Genomic DNA, 15000 nt, shown 5'->3' with positions numbered 1-15000 from the left:
TGCTGCTGGTCCAGGCAGTCCAGGGAGAGGGCCATGAGGGAGAGCGTGTGGCCGTACTCGTGCTGCCTCAGCTGGAGCAGGCTGCCGAACAGTTGCGGGCACAGGGAGCAGGCCAGCTCCTGCGGCCAGCCCAGGCCGCCGGGTCCTGCCCCTACGCCGGTCCGAGCCTCGGCAGCCGCGCGCACACCGCGCTTCCCCTCTGCCATCTGATCCTCCGCCGCGGGGTGGTGGACGCGCTCCAAAGCTGAGCCAGAGACGGGGGGATAGAGAGAGAGAGGGAGAGAGGGAGAGAGAGAGAGAGAGAGAGATGGAGAGAGGTGGAGGGGGAGAGAGGGAAAAAAAGAGGGGTGGAGAGGTGAGAACTAACACCAGGAGCAAAGCTTATGTATGAGGACAATAACATGCAGTCCCACAGGAGAGGGCAGATGGGGTCATGTGTGTGTGTGTGTGTGTGTGTGTGTGTGTGTGTGTGTGTATGTGTGTGTGCGAGAGAGAAAGTATGTTTATGTGTGAATATGATTGGGAATATCTAGAGCAATTGGTGTTTATGTGAGTGTGCGTGTGTCTTGGCAGACTTCCTTAACTCTGTGTGTGTGTGTGTGTGTGTGTGTGTGTGTGTGTGTGTGTGTGTGTGTGTAGGGCAGCTCCAAATACCTGTGCTCCGCAGCTGAGCCTCCTCATCGTCTGGCATCTCCTCCTGTAAACACACACACAGGTGTGAACACCAGCCGATCTGGCCATCTACAAATGTACTCATGCAATAGTATCTGGCATGCAAGCACTCATACAGTACTCCCTCTCTCTCTCTCTCTCTCTATCTCTCTCTCTCTATCTCAGACATACACACACACAGACATACACACACACACACACACACACACACACACACATGAGAAACAAGAGAAAAACAGACAACAGACAAAAACAAAGACCTTTAACAGAAAAGTAAGCAGAATGGTTAATTAAGACAGACATAATCATGCAACAACACTGTTAGAGACAAACAGAACGATGAACAGAGTGCGTTGAAGTGTGTGTGTGTGTGTGTGTGTGTGTGTGTGTGTGTGTGTGTGTGTGTGCATGCTGTTTTTGGACGACATGTGCGATGTAGGAGTAGGGGAGACAGGTCAGCACGTGGCATTTGGGTCCTCTCTGCCCTCAGCTTCTCGTTTCAGTTGAGACAACAGGTGGGGAAAGAGGCAGGGAAAGAGAATGGCCATTGTCTCTGGACAGAAGAGGATCTTCACTGTTTGTTTTTTTGTGTTTGTTTAACTGGGGGAGGGGTGTGTTGAGACTAGCGCTGTTGGTTGAAGGCAGTGGTGTTGGTGGGGGATAGTAGTAATGACTTCTCCTGAAACTGGTGTGTTTGCGTGTGTGTGTGTGTGTGTGTGTGTGTGTGTGTGTGTGTGTGTGTGTGTGTGTGTGTGTGTATGTGTGCAGGTGTCCCCCCTACACACACAAAAAATTGCATTGCTGGGACTACAGTAGGGCAGTTATTGTTGGTGGAGGACAAGTGAAGGGGGAGATATAGCTACATATACTGTGCACTTCTCCCAAGTCTGGTGTTTGTGTGTGTAACCCCCCCCCCCCCCCCCCCCCCGCCACACACACACACACACACAAAATGACACTGCTCCCCCTCCACCCCCCATGTAGGAGAGCCTGGTGGTGGCGTGTGCTAACAGATGGCTGGTCCACCAGAGATAGCGCGTGGTCCTGGGAGGGAGGGCCAGCCAAACCAAATGCCACTTCAGCACACACAGGGAGAATGCAATTTCCTGGGCTCACACCAGAAAACAACAACAAGCCCAAAAAAGAGCCACTGCCACCCTGCCCCTCTCTCCTTCTCTCTTTTCTCTCCCTCCCACCCTGCCCCTCTCTCCTTCTCTCTTTTCTCTCCCTCCTACCCTGCCCCTCTCTCTTTCTCTCTTTTCTCTCCCTCCCACCCTGCCCCTCTCTCCTTCTCTCTTTTCTCTCCCTCCCACTCTGTCCCTCCATCCATCCCTCTGTCTACCTCCCTCCTCCATCCATCTCTCTCTTGCCATCCCTCTCTCTCTCTCTCCATCCCCCTACCTCTACCCTCCTCTTTTGTCCAGTGCTATTGATCCCCCCCCCCCTCAAAACAGACCCCATATCCCCTCTCTCCCCATCCTATACTTAAGAGTGCCTTAATATTAGGGGGCTGTGTGTGTGTGTGTGTGTGTGTGTGTGTGTGTGTGTGTGTGTGTGTGTGTGTGTGTGTGTGTGTGTGTGTGTGTTTGTGTGTTTGTGTGTGTGTGTGTGTGTGTCTGTGTGCGTCTAAGGGTGAAGGATTTGACTGTGTTATCTGTTGGGTTAAAACTTTCGAAGGCATTCATTTTGGCAGCAGAAAAGGAGAAATTAAAGCCAAGGAATGGAGCAACACAAAGGAGACGAGGTGAGAGAGAGATAGAGTGGGAGAGAAAAAAAAGAGAGAGAGAAAGAAAGAAAGAGTAGAAAGAGCAAAGAGCAATCATGGCAAGATTTCAAAGGGAGGCACATTGAATACACAGCAGAGAGAGTCAAAAGACTTGCACAGACACACACACACACTCACACAAAACACTTGTACAACTACACATAAAAACATGCACAGAAATAAACACACACACACACACACACATACACATAGAAACACACACTTGCATACACAGCCCATAACACAGAGATATACACAGGAAAAACACACACACACACACACACACACACAGGGTCTAGAGTAGGCAGGCAGCCCAGCGGGCTCTACCCCCCTCTGTGTTGCTTACCTCTGAGGGCGCGGGGTCCGGGGCCTCCTCCAGATCCTCCAGCCTCCCCTTCGAGAGCTTCCCCCCCCCCACCGCCCGCTCCCGCGCCTGGCCCCTGGGCGCCCGCGGCTGCTCACCTGGGCCCAGGGGCAGGGCCATGGGCGTGGGCGGCTTAGGCGGGGGAGGAAGAGCAACGTGCGGACGGAGAAGAAGAGAAGGAGGAGGCGGCAGCGGCGGCGGCAGTTGTAGCGTCGACGTTGCTGTTGTTGTTGTTGACGCTGATGATGATGATGATGATGATGATGGTGGTGGTGTCGGTGGTGGTGAGGTCGGTGAAGAGGAAGAGGAAGAGGAGGATGGCGGTGGCGGCCCGTGTTTGCTATCAAATTTGGGCCCCGGGCGAGCGGAGGTGGAGGCTCTGCTCCGGTGGTTGGTGGTGGTGGAGGAGCCGAAGGAGGAGGCCGACCCTGAGGAGCACAGGAAACTAGTCTCACAGACTCACCCACGGCAGCGCGGCCTCCCGCCCTCCCTCCATCCATCCCTCGCTCTTCCTCTCAGAGAGAGAGGGAGAGAGAGAGGGAGAGAGAGAGAACAAGGGGGGCAGAGAGAGAGAGGGGGGGGGCAAGGGGGCAGACACAAGGCACTTTGGTTTTTGAGAGGTGCGAGAGAATAAGGAGGAGGAGGAGGAATAGCAGGAGGGGAAAAAGACTGAAGGAGATATAAAGATGAGTGGTTTTTTTTAGTTATTGTTGCACGCCCGAAACGAAGAACGGGGTTAGGGGTTTCTCTCTCTCTCTTTCTCTCTGTTTCTCTCTCTTTGTCTCACTCCTTCTCTCTCTCTCTCTTTTGCTCCTGCCCTCCTTCTCCATCCACCCACGTATGTACACAGGGGACAGTGGTTTGTTTATGTGTGAGGGCGTGTGTGTGTGTGTGTGTGTGTCTGTGTGTGTGTGTGTGTGTGTGTGTGTGTGTGTGTGTGTGTGTGTGTGTGTGTGTGTGTGTGTGTGTGTGTGTGTGTGCATTTGTGAGCGAGAGCATCTGCATGTGAGTGAGTGAGTGTATATGTGTGTGTGTGTGTGCTGTGTATGTGTGTGTAAGTGTGAGAGAGCGAGAGGAATGGGGTTTCAGGAGATAGCTGAGATGCCTCGGTCTTCCTCTGCGTTGGAGACGATAAATTTGCAGTTTTTTGGCAGGAGCGATCCGGCGAGGAGAACATTGAGTGAGCGAGCGACGTTCAGCTGGGCTGACCAGCGGCACCGGCTCTTTGGACAGGAGACGGTTCTGAGAAACGGCCCGACGGAGGGTCCAAAGCGAACATCTCGGGCCAGAAATGGTACCATAAAAATCACGAGATTTGTTTTACCGTCACACACTCAAACTCCTTACTAAATCCCAGCAATTCACCACTTCACATAAACATTCATTCTTTCATTCACTTACTTATAGCCATTCACTCACTCACTCACTCACTCACTCATTCACTCTCACTCTATCACTCACTCTCTTACTCCCTCAATCACTCACTCACTCATTCTCTCACTCACTCACTCTAATTAACTCAATCACTCACTCACTCACTTACTCACTCACTCTCAGACTCACTCACTAACTCACTCACTCACTCACTCACTCACTCACTCACTCACTCTAATTAACTCAATCACTCACTCACTCACTCACTTACTCACTCTCTCATTCTCTCACTCACTCTAATTAACTCAATCACTCACTCACTCACTCACTCTCAGACTCACTCACTCACTCACTCACTCACTCATTAACTCACTCACTCACTCACTCACTCACTCTCAGACTCACTCACTCACTCACTCACTCACTCACTCTAATTAACTCACTCACTCACTCACTCACTCATTAACTCACTCACTCACTCACTCACTCACTCACTCTAATTAACTCACTCACTCACTCACTCACTCACTCACTCACTCACTCACTCACTCACTCACTCCCTGAAATAATTCAATGTGTACTTACTCTCTCATCTCTATCTTTTGCTCACTCCTTCCTTTGTCATGCGTTGACACCCTCACTCTTCTGTTCACATGAGTGTGTCCTCACTCATGTCATCACACACACATGCCTATGGTAGCTGACCTGGACCACACCTGGGTCAGCTAGGTTCCAGACATTTGTAAAGATGGGGGAGGGAAATCAGGCCAGTCATTCACACATTCAGTCATTTGCTGAAAATGACTTGAGAAACAGTTCACAGAATTATTGTGGTCTGAGTTTACCGATCACTGGTGTGTGGTGTGTGTGTGTGTATGTGTGTGTTCTGTATGCTCTGAGTAAGGCTGATGGGAAAAGTAAACACACACACACACACACACACACACACACACACACACACACGTACACAAACATATGATGATAGGAAAGAGAGGCACCACCACAGATGAATTCCTAGAATGGTCCACTCCCACACCCTGTACTCCTGGATCTGCTATCAAAGAGGGAGGCAGACAAACACACACACACATTCAGACTCACACACACACACACACACACACACACACACACACACACACACACACACACACACTCACACACACACACACACACACACACACACACACACACACACACACACACATGCACACTCAAACACAGACACACACACACACACACACACATACTGTATTCAAAGACTCATTCAAGTTTCAACATTCTTCTTGCAAATAAATAGAATGGACTGGCTCTTTTCATACAGACGACACAGTTGCTCACACACACAGTGTCTCCTTTTTTGTATAAAAACACACACACACACACACACACACACACACACACACACACACACACACACACACACACACACATTGCTCTTTCATTTCTGGTTTCTATGGATATGACCAGGGAAAAATGAGGGTGGGGCAACTGCATCCATCTCCAGTCATCTAGTCCTTAACCACAAACTGTGTGTGTATGTGTGTGTGTGTGCGCGTTTTGTGTGTGTGTGTGTGTGTGTGTGTGTGTGTATGTGTGTGTGTGTGTGTGTGTGTGTGTCATCAGCCGCCAGCCTTTAACACACAGCACATAAACAAACATAGCCATACACGCAAGACATATTCCCAGGTCCACACATCTTCTCTCCCTTTCTTCCACTCCCTCAGTCTCTCTCCCTCCCTTTCTCCTCTCTCTCTCTCTCTCTCTCTCTCTCTCTCTCTCTCTCTCTCTCTCTCTCTCTCTCTCCTGCTGGCTGTCCAGGCTGGAAACTGTAGTGATGTGAGAGAAGAGAGGAAAGGAGAGGAGAAGAGAGGAAAGGAGAGGAGAAGAGAGGAAAAGCTCTCCTGTCCTGATGGAGTCCTCCAATCTTTCTAGGAACCAAATTAAAGAATGACCTCAAAGAGCTGCTAATCTCTCCAGCCTGAATCTGCAAGCTTGTCGCTTAGCAGTGTGTGTGTGTGTGTGTGTGTGTGTGGATGTGAGTATGAGGGTAGGCACACACACACACACGCACATGCCCTGACCCCTCTGTCAGAGGGCTTGTTTGCCCAGCGGAGGCCTGTAGATGGGGTGTGGGCTGAAACATAACACACACACACACACACACACACACACACACACACACACACACTGCCAAGCCCATATTTACAGCCCTCTCAGGCCAGTCATATATTTCAAGAGCTATGAAAAAACAAACACACACACACACACACTACTTTTCATTCTTCTCTCCCCTAAACAACTGTTTCTCTTCTTCCTCCCAGCCCCTGAGAGAAAGCTACGCTCCCCTCTCATCCTCATGCTCTCATTTGCTCTCTCTCTCCCTCTCTCTCTCTTCCTCTCTCCCTCCCTTTCTCTCTCTCTCTCTCTCTCTCTCTCTCTCTCTCTTAAGGCTGCGCTAATGTAAGGGCTTGAATGCTGGTTCAATAAATGAGTGTTAAATATCTCTCCCTCTCTCTCTTCCTCCCTCCCTCTCTCTCTCTCCCTCCCTCGCCCTCTCTGTGTCTTTTGGTCTCCCTCCTTCTTTCTTGAAGAAAAGGCCACACAGCTACACCCTGTCCAGCTCTGGACGTGTTTCTGAGAGGCGGACATGTTGAGTCCCTGGACCTGGAGAGACACCAGCCTCCAAAGAAGGGGACTGGACTTCAGTAGACTCTTTTATCCCCTAACTATCTTTCTGCATGACTTATCTAAACAATTAATGGTGTATTTAAACATGCATATATCTGTTGATATTAGATTGTGTGAGCTACTGGATAACAGAGTTAAGGATGGTTCACACCAGGAATGGTAATTATAATCACAATGGCAAAAATTGAGTTCCTCTGACCGCAGTTCCAATAACTATTAGAACTCCTCCCTTGGAGTAGGATCATAGGAACCGTGACTGATGTACATGCCAACTTGGCCAAGGCGGCAGAAGGGAGATTTTAAAAAATCTCTGTCAAAATAATTTAGTTTCTGTTTAAATTTGCTTAACATAAAAACTACATGAGATGGCTGCAGACGCGACAAATGCCTTCTGGACAGATGACAAGAATAAGGATGAAAGCATTTTATACCATGAGCTTATAGTTTGTAAACTTCAGTAGACAGTAACTAAATAGCAATGCTCTCCGTTTCATTACTTTATGTTCATGTAATAACTGAGTTACGAACGTGTGTTAAGTCATCTCAGAGTTCCTACTGTGTGTAAATGTCAACAGAAAAAAAGCCCCTACGAATTGTGTAGTTCTAGGGGTAGCCTTTCCAGTTCTAGAACTGTTGTGTCCGAATGCATCTATTATAGCAGTGGTTCTCAAACTGAGGGGCGGGCCCCACTAGTGAGGAATAGAGACTTGACAGGTGGGGCGTGATGGACAGGAGGAAATTGCTTTTTGTGCCTATCTCTAATAATGCTTTTCTTTTTTGACGAGGAAGATCATAGATTCAAAACAAAATAGGTACACACAAACATAGGAGTCATAAACAGACCGACATATGAATTAAAATAATCTAATATGATCTGATCCAGCAGACCGAAACAGGAAATGTAACGTGGAACCAAAATACAAAAAAACATTTTTTTAATGTTATCATTTTGCCTGGTTGATGGCTTGAAATTTCCCTCCAACTCCCTCCAAATTTAAACCTCCAAAGTGGGGAATGACAGAAAAAGTTTGACAACCACTGTATTATAGTTACAGTTGTCTGTCTGTCTGTCTGTCTGTCTGTCTGTCTGTCTGCCTGTCTGCCTTCTATGGCTCTAGAGCTGCCTTGAAGCTGGATCATCCACAGCATTTCAGACGGCAGCATTTCAGATGTCCACTTTCAGACCATTGGACGTCCCTCTGCCAGGGGCGCTCTCAAACAATTATGACAAACAACACAGTGGAATTTGGGATGAAGGGGAACCCCCACCTTCTCCACCCCGGCCCTACTCCATCCACTGTACTCCACCACCCAGCGCGAGAATTCCGAGGAGCATCCCAGAGTCATTTCTGATTTCTTTTTTTTTTGTATTTTTTCCGAGCCTGGCTGAGCGTGACTCACAGGAGTAGGAGGCGCGGCACCACCTGATGAGAGAGCAGTTGCTGTTTGTTTTCTTTGGGGACGGATTAGAGGAGAGCCATTGGAGTCTCTGAGAGAGGAATACAACTAGGGAGTGTGTAGAGGAGTCTCTGCCTGCTCGCAAATGTGTGTGTGCATGTGTGTGTGTGTTGGTGGCTGGCGCTGGCTGAGGTGCTGTGCGGTGGTGTGTGAGGTGTTCTGTGAGGCGCATGAGATGAGGCATCAGTGAGGTGTGAGAGCAGCGCCTAATGAGCCACACACCTCCTGGGCCATTTAGGCTATTAGGAGATTCCCTCTCTCTCTCTCTCTCTCTCTCTCTCTCCAGCGCTCAATTTCCTCATCTCTCTCTTCTTCATCTCGAACTCTCTCTTTCTTAATCTCTCACTCTCTCCATCTCTCTCTTCATCTTCATTTCTCTCACTACTCCATCTCTCTCTTCTTTCCTCCATCTCCCATCCTCAGTTCTCTCTCTCTCTGTCTCATTCTTTCTTTCTTGGAAATCTTCTTTCTGAACCCTTTGCTGTGTTTATCTATTTTTTCCACCTTTCCATACCTTTTTCCACCTCTCCCTCTCTTTCCATTCAGTATATCATCTCTCTCTCTCTCTCTCTCTCTCTCTCTCTCTGAAAGTCCTACTTGATCGTTTCTAACGGACATGAGGTGTATGTGTCCGAGAGTGAAAAGAATAGAAAGAGCGAGAGAGAAGGAAAAGAGAAGTTAAAAGGGAGAAAGGGAGGGAGAGAGACATAGATAGATAGAGAGAAAGAGAGAGAGAGAAAGAGATTACAGTCACCCACAACTGGCTGTCAGGTTACTGGTCAGCCTGTCAGGCTTCTGTCACTCCTGATAGACCCCACCCTCCTCGGAGTGAGAGGGACACACACAAGGAGATCTCCTGGTCAGATCCCACACAGGCCAGGGGGGTGGGGAGGGCTTAGGGCTGATGGCTGTGTCCGAGATGTGTGTGGAGTGTTAGGTGTGTGAGTGATTGGTGTGTGAGCAGTGAGTGTGCAACTGATGTATGTGGCCTTGTGTTAACTTGCCTACTGAAAGAGAGTGTGTGTGTGTTTCAGGTGTGAGTGATGTGAGTGACCTGATGTTGCCTTGCTGGGTGAAAGGGGGGCCATGTCTGTGTGTGTGTGTGTGTGTGTGTGTGTGTGTGTGTGTGTGTGTGTGTGTGTGAGTGTGTGTGTGTGTGTGTGGTGTATGCGTGATGTGTTTGGCCTTGTGTTACCTTGCCAGGAGTGTGGGAGGACATGCATTTCTCAGGCATAGAAATGAAAACTTATTTGAACAGGGAGAACAGAACCAGGGGAACCGCCAGAGATCTGTCTGACTCAGAACGGCCTCGAGATCCTCAGTCCCTCTCTCTTTCCCTCCATCTCTCTCCGTCTATCACTCCATCTCATCTCTCTCTATCTCCCACTCCATCTCTCTCCGTCTATCACTCCATCTCATCTCTCTCTATCTCCCACTCCATCTCTCTCCGTCTATCACTCCATGTGCCTACCTCTCTTAGAGTCATCAGTTTGCTGTCAGTCTCGACTGGCAGGAGAGCTGACTGATGGGGAATGAAGAGCGACTAGTTTGGTCTTGTGCTAAAGCGACTAGTTTGGTCTTGTGCTAAAGCTCCTATGAGATTAGCCATCGTGCTCCTCTCCCATGAGTAGATACACTTTATGCAAAATAATCACCTCCAATAGATCTCAATTGAAGAGCGAAACAGCTATAAATTAACCCTTTAGGCGCCAGAGGTTTTTTTCTGAAACGATCAATTTTGGCATCTTCATTTCAAAAGGCTATATCTTAAAAGTGATAAGAGATAGAGACTTTCTGTAAATTAGAGAAATATTAAGGATGACCCAAAGTTTATGTAGAGATTAAATGTTTATATCTAATTTGCATATTATGACGTCATATGGTGGCGGCCATCTTGGATTATAGAATTTTCATGAAAAGTCGCATGTTTGAATGATAAAATGCACCACTTCTTTCCCCCCAAAATGTCCCTCACCTTCTGTATGCTATATTGCACAATACTGAATGCTCAGGTAAATAGTAAGTAGTGAACAAACTGTGTAAATCATTACTAATAAATGGCAGAAACAAACCAAATGCATGTAGCGGTAGACTGGCCTTTTGCTGTAGAGATTTTCCATTTACTACATACAGTAGGCACTCTGATTCCATGTATGGGGCACATATATATTATTCAGATGACACACAAACACAATTAGACAAGATCTGTTTAGTTCAAAAGCTCATTTGCCACGGCAAGGCACAGATCAGGAGTGATATGACGAGACAAGACAAGAGACAATGTTAGTATTTTTTTTTATTTTTTTTTGTTTATGTTTTTTTTTTTTCTTAGCTGACAAAGACACACACATCACAAGGACATGAACACACAAAAAGGAACACATAGTGTACTGTATGTCCTAAATGATCAGGGAAGTAGATAGCAAATCAACAGTGTAAATCATTACTAATAAATGGCTGACATTTTTTTTTATATGTAGCAGGCCTTTTGCTGTAGAGATAATGACTCCCTATCCCTATAGGGCCGGCATTCCCATCATCTTGTGATAGATTATGCATGACCTAATGTGTGTGTGTGTGTGTGTGTGTGTGGGAGAGGGAGAGGGAGAGAGCGTGTCACCACCTCCACCATGCGAGCAGCATGGCAAGATCTGCCTCGCGCGCGCCGAGTGGAGAGAATTTGCGCAGCTCGGACTAGGCCTACTGTCATTCTCATTGCGACTCCCCACACTGCCACTACGTTCCCCCCTAACTGTCCTATGAGCACTTCGACCTCGTCTAACATACCCAGTGGCATTATTAGACAAAGGCTCCACCACGTTACTGTCGCCGCGAGTGTGGAGAGGCACACGTTCAGAAGACAGAAGCTAGCGCTATGGACATTATGCTACCTCCACTATGCTACCTCCAGCCTCGTTCGCCACACCACTAACACCCAGCTAACTTCCCGATGAACACTCCTAACCCGTGAAACATTATTCCCACCAGTGACATTGGGCAAACGATTCAACGTTTGTGCTTGGTGTAAGCTAAACTATGGAGTAAACTCTCACTTTGTCCAGCTGCATCATTGCAAGGCACGGACGCATCTGAAGCCTCACTAAACAATTCACCGTCATTTTCTGAAGGCAGATATTCACCTTCAGAATCAGGGTCCGCGAATAGAAGACCCAACACTTCATTTCAGGTAAACTTTTTTGATGCCATTAGACGATAATCTAATGCAAATACTCGCTGACGTTGACAATATCGCTCTGACAAAGTGGCTCACACGCACACTAGCTCCGGTATTTCACGCACTGATTCAATGCTCTGTAGCTCAAAAGTTTTGTTCAAAGCGTGACCTTTTTCGGACTCGGGGATGACGTATGACATGTCTGCCATCTAGTGGAGTGGAAGTCGAACGAAATATGACACCCTATTTGACTAAATCGGCCGTTTTATTCAGTACCGCATCTTGTCGACTATAGTCGCCTGTGGCGGTTAGAGGGTTAAGTATTTAAAGTAACAGAGCGATCGCAGACACATAAAAGAGGGGAAGCAGAAAGCGTGGATTAAAAATAAAACACACTCAGCGGAGTCTTTGGCGTGGGTCTAGACTGATAGTCCCTCGTATTTAAGGGTCCTCGCAGAGACTCTGAGCTAGCACTTCAAACGTGACGTCAGGGCTACGCTTGACAGCACGTCTGTGCTTCGTCCTCTTGATCAGCTGGGTATGTCTTAATCTAGCCCACTTTCTCTCTACCCCCTCCACACACACACACACACACACTCTCTCACTCTCTTTCTCTGTCACACACACACACACACACACACACACACACACACACACACACACACACACACACACTCTCACTCTCACTCTCTTTCTCTGTCACACACACAGACACACACACACACACACACACACACACACACACCACTCTGGGCACCTCCTGGCCCTGACAAAGGCAGAGCATGCCAGAGGGCCGGGGCTTTGGAGTCCAGCCTCGGGGGGACACTTAAAGAGCATGACCGGATTTCAGCACCACTCCTGCCCTGCTCTCAGCCCCGCACAAAGACAGCCAGTTTAACAGACAAAAGACGCAATTACCAACCGAGAGAGGGAGCAAGAGGGAGGGAGAGAGAGAGAGAGAGAGGGAGAGAGAGGGTGAGGATGAGGGAGATAGACACTGATGAAAAAAGCAGGCAAAATGCTTATTAAGAAATACACACACTCACACACTTTTGAGAAAATCACTAGCACACACACACACACACACACACACACACACACACACACACACACACACAAACACACACTTGATACACGAAACACGCTAAGAGAGGAGAGGGGAGTCGGAGCATTTAGAAAGGTTTTATTAACTGTTTGGAGTCCTGCAGGCAAAAAAACAACATTTTCAGAGAGCCACATGTGAAAATGGGTAAATGTGCAAGTGCAATGTCTGATTACAAATGTACGTGTGCGCACACACACTCACACACACACCCAAACCAAGGCATCCAAATTCCTAAAACTTGAGTGGTCACTGACAAGGAGGTGTCAGGCCAATTTTCACTCTTAACCTACTGTGCAGCTCTCCATCCAAATGCCATGTTTTTTACCACCATCTCAAACACCCACAACTCTACGGTCTACAGCAGCATGGTCAACTAGCACAGCAGAGATCACAGCACAGCACAGCACAGCACAGCACAGCACAGCACAGCACAGCACAGCACAGCACAGCACAACATAGCACAGTACAGTACAGTACAGCACAGCAGGGAATGGCTGATCACTTCATGATATCTCACCCTGCTGAAGAGGCACTGCTACGGAAAGGCACAGCTACACGCACGTGTGCACACACACACACCACACACACACACACACACACACACACACACACACACACACACACACACACACACATATAGTTTCTAGGAAAGGCACTGCAGCTCAGCTACACAAACACACCCGGGTTCGTGTACAACAAAAACATCAACAACAGTAAAGCACACACACTTTCTCTAACATGTATCAGGGATCCAGGAAAGGTAGTACAGCAGGGCTACACACACACACACACACACAAACGCACGCACACACACACACACACACACACACACACACACACACACACACGCACGCACACGCACACACACACACACACACACACACACACACACACACACACACACACACACACACACACGCAAGGGACAACTCTCTTACAGGGCCAGTCTGTGCCCTCCTACAGGAAGCAATTCTCTCCCTAATGGCATCACCTGAGCACGAGCACAAGGGAACAGCATACGGGCTGGTCAGGTCAGGGAGGAGTGTTACTTACGGGACAGCGAGTGGCCTGATCCCTTGGGCAGGTATTCGAACAGCAGGGGATTGTCCTCGGACAGAATTTCCGAGCGCAGCGACAGCAGGCTGTTCTTGCTCATCAGCGCTGCCCGCAAGTTGGCCACCGAACTGCCCTGCGGTCCACCAGCGGCCCCGGGGACCCCCTCATCCCGCTCCGAGCCCAGAGAGGGCCCCAGGAAGGCCCCTTCGGCCACCAGACCGTCCTCCTGCTTCACGAAGAAGTCCAGTCGCTCACCGCGGCTGTCAGAGCTATTGGCCTCCGTCACATCAGACCCTGAAGAACAGAGAGAGAGAGAGAGAGAGAGAGAGAGAGAGAAGTTTAACACTCACACACACACAATGTTAAAATACCAATCAGGAAAGCTTGCATTGAAATATTCTCAAATACTCAAAAAGTCAAACATTCAAAGAAAGAGGGAGAAAGTGACACTCTTTTTACGACCACTGTCTAACTTTATTATGATTACACCAATAAAACACATAAACTGTTAAAATACCAACCAACAAGGCAAATGTCATCATATTCAAATCAAAGAAAGTCCTCAAAGCGCTCCCAAGTCACCCCAAACAACTTTCTGCCCATCTTGTACAATATGACACAATGACCCCCTAAATTGTCATAACATAATAATAACATAATATCAAGTTAAAATGATCTTAGAAATCTTAGTGCCTGTCCCCTTTAAAACATTTACAGTTTCTACTGAGAAAGAGAGAGGAAGAAAAAGAGTGAAAGAGAGGGTGAGAAAATAAAATAAAATGAGAATGAGAAGAAAAGAAAGAAAGGGATGGCATAGCAATAGAGATAAAATATGGAAGAAATAGCGGAGCTGAGATGGTCATGCTCATAAACCACACACCATACATACAGTCAATCTATACTGTGTATGTACAAACAAAACCCTGGAACCGTGATCAAACCGAAGATGTATGGTGTGCATGGAAACACATTCAATTACTCTCCATGAGTGAGTATCCATGGTGACAAGGATGATAAACAAATTAGCAGCATCCCTGAAATTCCTCAAACCCATCGCTCTAGTCAACAGCCAGCTTTGCATTGGTGTCTACAGCATGATAAACCATGCAACCCAAGTGTGCTATTACAATATCACCACAGAACAACACCAATGGAAGACAACAGAGAGCAAATACCACACCACGCCACCATGCCAACATGCCCATCATTAGCTTCCAAAGACTGTGGCGCACTGCATCAGCAGTGTAGCAGAACCAAACACAGTGTGCCACCCTTCCCCACGGACACTTCACCCAGAGAGAGGTGGCGAGCTAGAGTGGCGGGAGACGGGCATGATGCCACCC

At 48.0% G+C, this 15000-nt stretch overlaps 1 protein-coding gene across 2 annotated transcripts in view; it reads right to left on the bottom strand.

Moving 5' to 3' along the window:
* The window catches only part of zbtb46 (zinc finger and BTB domain containing 46), a 90142-nt gene that overhangs the window by 14432 nt on the left and 60710 nt on the right, over nucleotides 1-15000 (bottom strand). Inside the window, exons 3-6 of one of the 2 annotated variants that reach the window (XM_076275899.1) lie at nucleotides 13655-13951; nucleotides 2784-3229; nucleotides 655-697; nucleotides 1-244 (exon numbers count right to left, since the gene is read on the bottom strand). The exon at nucleotides 1-244 is cut by the window's left edge and continues 2321 nt beyond it. In XM_076275899.1, coding sequence (XP_076132014.1) covers nucleotides 1-244; nucleotides 655-697; nucleotides 2784-3229; nucleotides 13655-13951 — 1030 coding nt within the window. The remainder of the gene's footprint in view (nucleotides 245-654; nucleotides 698-2783; nucleotides 3230-13654; nucleotides 13952-15000) is intronic. The other variant, XM_076275900.1, reaches the window with a different exon arrangement.

This window comes from Alosa pseudoharengus, unplaced genomic scaffold, assembly GCF_046254945.1.
Source record: "Alosa pseudoharengus isolate Yale_2024_CS ecotype anadromous, Long Island Sound unplaced genomic scaffold, YU_APseudo_1.1 YU_APseudo_1.1_scf_9, whole genome shotgun sequence".
In the NCBI taxonomy this organism is placed as follows: Eukaryota; Metazoa; Chordata; class Actinopteri; order Clupeiformes; family Clupeidae; genus Alosa; species Alosa pseudoharengus.
This window is presented reverse-complemented; position numbering and strand designations above follow the sequence as displayed.